This window comes from Sphaeramia orbicularis, chromosome 19, assembly GCF_902148855.1.
Source record: "Sphaeramia orbicularis chromosome 19, fSphaOr1.1, whole genome shotgun sequence".
NCBI classification, from domain to species: domain Eukaryota; kingdom Metazoa; phylum Chordata; class Actinopteri; order Kurtiformes; family Apogonidae; genus Sphaeramia; species Sphaeramia orbicularis.
The window spans coordinates 14,869,223-14,876,708 of NC_043975.1; the positions used below are offsets into that span (position 1 = coordinate 14,869,223).

The window sequence follows — 7,486 nt, forward strand, 5'->3', positions numbered from 1 at the left end:
AATATTGCATACAACAGCTACAGTGTAGCTGCTCTTGTTATATCAGTTCCATACTTTGTTGTATTTATGAAAATGCTACTTGATGCATATGTAAACTTTGTGAGTTGTAATAGAGTAAAAATAGATGTGATGTACATCTACGTTCAGTGCTGCAGAGACACACCGACAGACTGATGCAGCCATTAATTCCAAGTTAGATATTGCTTTTCTACAACAGTTGTGTTATAAATGAAGAAATACTCTAATTTGCAACTCACCTCTGTCACTTTTTTAATCTGACTTCTTTGTCGTGCATAGTCTTAGGGTCTATGAGCACCAGTTAAATATAAAACTATTCAGTTACAGATAATCTCATTATTCATGGACACTGAAATGTTTTATTTTGTCAGTGTCATGGTCACATTTACTGATGACTTGAACTTTCAGAATAAAAAGCCACAGTATTTATTTTCCTGTTTTTTTAACTTTATTTTTTTTTCCTCGTCCTGTAGAGAGGACAAAGCTCCATTACACATCTTTGCATTCATCCCACTCACCCCTCTGCCTTCCTTCACTGAAGAGGTGCATTCGCTGGAAACATCATGTAAAGATTAATCCAAAAACAAATATTCAAATGCTCTTTTTTACATCTTATCCTTGGATCAGTGTTGTGAACTTACATTGCTAAGAAAAACAAATGTGAAGAGATCAAATCAGACTTAGATGTTGGTCTCTTCAAATGTGTTCGACAGATTTTTTAAAAATGTTTTTAACATTTCTATGTAGGGTTAAGTGTTTACACGAATGAAACACTGAATAATTGATGAAAGATGATGGACAATGAGGAAAATGTGTAACTACTTTAAAAGACAACAACACTAACAAATTGAGCTCAAAAACACAAATATAAAGTTGAACATATGGGGCACAACAGTGTCCTGTGAAAATATGAGAAATAAACATGCAAACAAAGAATCATTGATCCGATATACATTCATATTATACAAGGGAGATACACAAATATCAGAGAATTCATTCTAATGTTAAGATAAGCAAACACAATAGTATCTCCCCAGCTAAAATGTCAGTGTGGGAAATTCTCATGAAGTAAATTATAAAATACAAAATAACACATACTAACGATGTGCCAAATCACACACTGGTATGTTGCAAGTATTGTAACAGTGATGAGATCATTTTGTCATAAAAATAAGGTTACATTTTATGGAAACTGCCTCTTTCCTTGAGAATACTTCCCTACGTACAGACATTTACAAGTTTTTTGTTTTGAATGCAAAATACATGATTTGGTTTCAGAAATTTGCATGTCCTGGTGAAGATGGGAGCAGTTAAAACAGAGGGAAAAGAGGGATATGTGATCATTTATCCCACTGAAAGTTTACGCTCAGCAATGGCAAGCTGGTGTCCAGTCTCTCTACAGAATTGAGGTTGTTTTATTTTGATAGTTTCAGCATTGATGGACAAGCCTCTGAGGTGAGAAAGAGGCGCTGAAGCACATGAAGTGGGAACCCACCCACTCCACGGGTTTGTCACTTAAACTCAATTTGAGGCTGCCTTGCTTGCGTAAGTTTCATGTTTTTTCCGTGAGAAGAAGGACAGAAGAAGGACAGAAGAAGAAGAAGCACTCTGAGGGAAAGAGAAAGTAGAAAAGAGGATACAAAAGTTTTTAGAGTGACAGTGCAGAGCTAATGAAGAAATGAGAATGAAAACAGAAGGTCCTAAAAATGAGCACAAGAGGTGACTGAGCTGCAGAATCAGAAGAATCCAGTGAAAGAGGACTTTTTTTGGAGAGGTTTTTTCTGTTTTTCCATTTTTTGTGTTTGTTACAGTAAGTTCTTTTGGAGTAGTTCCATTTAAAGCTAAGAGACGGAGCCTGAGGCAGATGGTTTGAAGTGCTTGGACAGCCTGTAGTCCTTGGTGGATCACAGGAAGGCTCAGATGATACCGTACTGGGCCAGCTCATGCAGCTCCAGATGATTGAAGGCCTCCCATGGGCAAATGACGGTAATGTCTGTAGAAGAGGAAGAGAGAGGTGACTTGTTTAGTTCGGGCTGCACAACACACACTGACCTGAGATGCATTTTCAAAACTAAAAAAAAACTCACCTGTGCCCAAGCCCTCCATTCCAGGGATATCATCACCAAAGCTGCAAATGACAAAAGATATTATTTAATTTACAAATGTATACAAATCTAACAGTCACCAGTGAGATTATGAATGAAAACAAGGTGTAAAAAATGGGATAAATGTACAAGGCTTTGAAAATAAAACAAATTAAACTGTACTGTGTTGTTTGAAGCTAAATAAAATAAACTAAAATGATAGAGAAAATATGTACTTTTTGTCTTTGTCAGTTTAGTGTTTTAAATGGAAATGGAACCTATTTTCCTTTTTTTAATTGTTTTTTAAATTTGCCCAAATTTGTCTTATCGTGCAAACCAGTGTCTTTGTCATTTAGAAAAATCCCAAAATGAATTCATGTTTTGTCAAGTTATTTTTTACATCATATTTTCTGACCTTTTTGAATCTCAAATTAAAAGACCATAACTAACACTAAAACTAATTAAACCAAAGCAGCTAAAAAAAAAAAAAAATCAGAAAAACCACTAAACCACTAAACTAAAACCACTACATGCCATACAAACTCAGTTTTACTAAACTGAAAATGACAACAAAAAGTCCAAATAAACACCTATGGACAAATTCAGAACTACCCATTTCCTTCCTATTGATTGGGATTTTAATATGCTGAAGAACTATCAATACATTTTTTTTCCCCTAATAAGTTAAATAATTGTATTTACTGCCATCACATAAAGGCTGGATTGGGTATTAATGTGGGTATGAATATATGCATTTCTTTCTTTGTTTAGAACCTTGGTAGTCATCATTCATATGATTTCTGCATATATTATGGGTTTCCTGTGGTGCATAGACAAGGAAACGTCATAATTGGAGAAACAGCATTAATTCCTTTAAAAATCTTCACAAATCTTTTAACAGTGTGGATTTTTAAAAAGTTTATTGAAGAAAAGTGTCATTATCAGTAAATATATTTATGCTATATTAATACATTTACTGAACTGTCTGGGTTTTTTCATCATCATGTACAGCTTTCTGCCATTCAGCTGTCTCTCCATGGGATTGACTGTAACCCGGATTGTCTACTTCTGCAGAGTGACACACTCATCTGTGTCATGCCTTTGCCATAAAGCTGCTTAATTCCAATTTTAGGGACAGACAACCCAATCCCCTGTGTGAGTAGACTCTTAAATGACAGCGGATTTTAGATTTTACATTTGTCATACATGATATGAAATTTTAACTGAGATAAGTGTTAAATCCATTTGAATTTGTTACATATGTTAGGTACATGGTCAGTTGAGTATTAATGTATCATTGAAATAGCAAAACAAATCAATATTTTCATGACAACTGTGTTAATGCATTTATATTAATAATAATAGTTGAAGTTGGAAAAGTAATACACTAAACTAAGTCAATTCATGAGATTTGCCTCTTATCAGTGAAATCAGGGTGAGGTGGAAACCTATGTAGATTTAAGCACAGATAAAAGAATAGTTTGTGAGGCCTGTGGTTAATGTCTGCAAAAGGGAGGTTTTTAGACTAATAAGGCAGTGTAATAAGAGTACTGCAACAGTACATAACAATACATATGAAGAACAATTACAGTTACTATCCTGACCTATCGTTCAGGTTAAGATTTTATCTGAATTATTTGCTTAATTTGATAATTTACAATAACAACAGCCAGCTCTAATCTGCCAAGAAAAGTTCTGTTGAGGTGCTTCAGTTGCACAACACCTTTATCATTCATGTTGTGCAGAGACGCACAGAAATATCAACTCCAGTCACCCTCCAAAATGTTTTGGCCTTGATTATGGTGGAAGAAACATCCCTAACTCTGAATAAACCTTTAGAAAGTAGCACGAAAGTCTCACTAAATGTTTCATATGAATCTGTTTTAATCTGAATGTGCAGGAAACATAGAGCGTACCCCTGGATTCCCTTCTTTGGAGGCTTGCTCTTGAACTGACGGGTCTGCCTCTGCTTGAACTTAGGCGGTCCCTTGCGTGGGGTGGCAGGGCCTCCGGTGACTCGGGTGGCCGATTTAATCTCAGGTTTGGGTGGCTCAAGATTCATGCTGAATGGTTATAGTATTTGTGTGCTGGCGATTGGCTTTACAGACACCTCTGTGAAGTGTAGTCGTCGTGATGAAATCTGTAAAATCACAGACAGAAGATCAACTTTAACAGATATAAACACAAAGTAAAAGGACCATGAAACCTGTTTTACACTGTGACCGTTTTTGAACCCAGGCTTCTTTCACCTCCGTCTGACATTATAGGTCTTAATCCTTTTAGGATTTACACTCATATTTGTGAGTAATTGAATGTCTCAGTTGGACTGTGAGGATGACCCAATTTCCCATAATCCCTGGCTCAAGTTAATAAGTATTCCCCTTTCTCTGTTTCAAGCTCTCTTTTAATCTTGTTAGAGCAAGGACAACACAGAAGATATGCTGAGCGAGCAGAGAGGGTCTAAAGGAACAATCTGCTCGACACGACCCTGCGACAATGACAGTAATGAAACAAAACAAGCCTCTGTGTGGTTAAAACATAAACACGGTGTAAATGATTACAGTAAGGCGTCACAGTAGTTGTATGTCGGGTATAAATCCATAAAGCATAAACACTGAGCTGAAAATACAGCTTTACTGTCACTGTTTAGAGATGATGACACTGAAACCATCAATTCATCTTTTTGTTATTTAAAAACTCACATAATTTAGACTCTTTTGTTCTCTTTGTTTTATCCATAAGCTTGCATTATTATGAAAAAATTGAAAAAAAGTGTTCAGCATCAGTCGACTGAGACACTTTTGTAACAGAAACAGCTCATGGCACTGGATGTGTTGTCAGATTTTTACTTTGCTTAGCCTGAATATATTTATAATAAAACTTAAAATGTAGAAAAATTACTCAAAATATCATAATGTATCCTATTGGAATGTAATTAGTGCTGTACATTAAATGGGTGAAAAGACTAAAAATACAACGCGATACAAGACCACAGATAAAACCAGGTATTTACAGGTGTGATGAAAAATTATACCATCTATTCAGCATTAGAAAATCATCATTTAGAAAGCTGAGATTTATGAAGTCATTGATCATATCCAGGAAGAACAATAGCATTATGCCTCTGTGATCAATATTAAACTTATCATCTGTTTGGGAAACAAGTGTAACTGTCATAGCTATTCCACAAAGTCTTCAATAAGACAGTATTTAAGCTGAAAAACACCTAAAAACATCATAAGCATTGTATTTTAATCTGGCATTTAAAATATAGCTGACATCAGAGGATGTAGAATCAGCTATATAATACATAAAAACACCCAAAGACATGTAAATATGATTAATTAACCTCCATTAAAGCAGGGTGTTTTCAAGTGGTCCAAATCTTTCAGACACATTGTTATTAAATCCAAGTGCTGAGACGCACTAACAATAGATCCATAATATCCGCTGACTCCTCCTGGACCAGATCTGTTAAGCAGTTAGTAATCAGTCAGTAATCAGTCAGTAACCCCCATTAAAAAACATTTAACCTAATTATTCTAACTGCTTATGAATTTCTGTCAAGCTGGGTTAAACAGAAGCAAACTAATAAACTTAATATCGGTCAGTCAAACATAAATCAATCAAGTACGAGTGAGTCTCAAAAACATAAACGGCAGGTTGATATTATTGAGGATGAAAAGGTGACAACTTATCTCAAATTTACATTATTGTTTTATTTGTTTCATTTATAATGAGTAGGGCAATGCAAACTAAAACTAAACAGAACTGGAGAAAAACATCTTAAATTCCCTCCCAGTGCTAATGGGTCCCAAGAATAAACATCTTTATGCAATATGGGACATTTAATAAACAATATCACACATTCTTTCATACTTTGTCAGCTTCTATAAATCATTGCTTTACTTGTAATAGTTGAAAAATATGAAAAAATGCCTAAAAATGAACTACAACTAATCAATTTCTCATAATAAAAACAAAACTACTTATGCGCTCATAAAACTCAAATCAAAAGCTAATGATAATAGATAATAAACTTTAAATGCAGTACATAAATACAGAAACAGGCCTAAATCACTGCTTGATTAAATCTCAGATATTAATAATAATAATAATAATAATAATAATAATAATAATAATAATAATAATAAAAATAAATTTTATTTATATAGCGCTTTTGATCAAAGTGCTTTACAAATTAGCAACAATAAAACAGTAAGAGCACAGTAAAAATAGATTCAATAAAATAAATAAAACAATTCTAAATAAATATAAAACAGCAGCATCCTTAGTGGTGCAGATACTCACCGGCTGTTTGGGTGAAGGACAGCCAGACGATGGTGAGCGCAGCACTTGCCTTGTCCAGCAGATGAGTGGACTTCTATGCTAGGCTTGCTGTGGGGGCCAGCCGGGGTTTGGGGCCCCTCTTATATGCTGAGCCCTGAAGCAGATTAACACCGTCCTCCTTCGCGTCATCCCGCCCCTTCCCGTTCTGATGTCGACTGTTCACTTCAGGTTCAGGTCATGGAGGCGGGTGATGAGAATCCAAACTTCAGCTGTGTCGTTATTTTCAGTTTTGAAGTTCAGGACTGTGTATATTTTGTCTGATGCCAATTATTTGTCTTTTAACATCTTGGGTTCATGTTGAATAAGAAAAATGAAGTCACATATTGTAAGTTGTGATGTCCCACTCTTATCTGATGTAGGATTGACGCTGTTTAGCAGTTGTTGTAGTTTTTGTTTCATGATGCATCAAATGTTTTCAGCTGGTAAAAGGTCTGTACTGCAAGACCAGACTCTTAAACTGTTGCAACAACTGAAGTTTTTGGTTTAACCCTTTCATGCATAAATTATGAGAATTTTAATCAAGATTTTTTTTTTCCTGAGTGTTTTTATTCCTCTTTAGGCATGAAAAAAAAAAACCCAAAAAACAATGTGATTGAATTTTTTTTTAAATGAACCTACTTTTCATGGAGTTGCAAAAATGTCCACTCAGTTGGACACCATGCATTTAATTTAATTTAATTTAATTTAATTTAATTTAATTTAATTTAATTTAATTTAACCTTTATTTAACCAGGTAAGTTAGTTGAGAACTGATGCTCATTTACAATAACGCCCTGGCCAAGAGGCAGCACACAAACAGAATGAGTGGCAGCACAGGTTATATGTACAAACAACAGAACAGATTAAAAATAAAATTTTTTAAGCAAAGAAACATGCATTTACTGACATACTGTGTGAAAACTATGAAACAAAAACATTTTTAATGCTGCTAATCTTATGTTTTCTCACATTTTAACATACTCTAATACTAATTACTCACTCAGATAATATGCAACAAAAAACAACTTGTTAAAAAAACAAACAAACTGGTAATT

The 7,486-nt window shown here is 34.5% G+C and overlaps 1 protein-coding gene across 1 annotated transcript; it reads right to left on the reverse strand.

The window, feature by feature from the left end:
• Positions 1-443: 443 nt before the first annotated feature.
• On the reverse strand, positions 444-6,551 carry pde6gb (phosphodiesterase 6G, cGMP-specific, rod, gamma, paralog b). The gene is made up of 4 exons (XM_030121764.1): positions 6,414-6,551; positions 4,019-4,242; positions 2,106-2,146; positions 444-2,011 (listed from the first exon to the last, which is right to left on the reverse strand). Exons 2-4 carry the CDS (start codon positions 4,162-4,164, stop codon positions 1,935-1,937), a joined length of 264 nt encoding a protein of 87 aa, XP_029977624.1. The 5' UTR covers positions 4,165-4,242; positions 6,414-6,551; the 3' UTR covers positions 444-1,934.
• Between the last annotated feature and the right edge of the window lie 935 nt (positions 6,552-7,486).

Excerpts from the sequence above, each read along its gene's own strand:
- pde6gb (XM_030121764.1), bottom strand. The coding sequence starts at position 4,164 with ATGAATCTTGAGCCACCCAAACCTGAGATTAAATCGGCCACCCGAGTC. Across the intron at positions 2,147-4,018 it reads CCAAAGAAGGGAATCCAGGG|CTTTGGTGATGATATCCCTG; the intron begins GTACGCTCTATG and ends TGTCATTTGCAG. Across the intron at positions 2,012-2,105 it reads AATGGAGGGCTTGGGCACAG|ACATTACCGTCATTTGCCCA; the intron begins GTGAGTTTTTTT and ends CCTCTTCTACAG.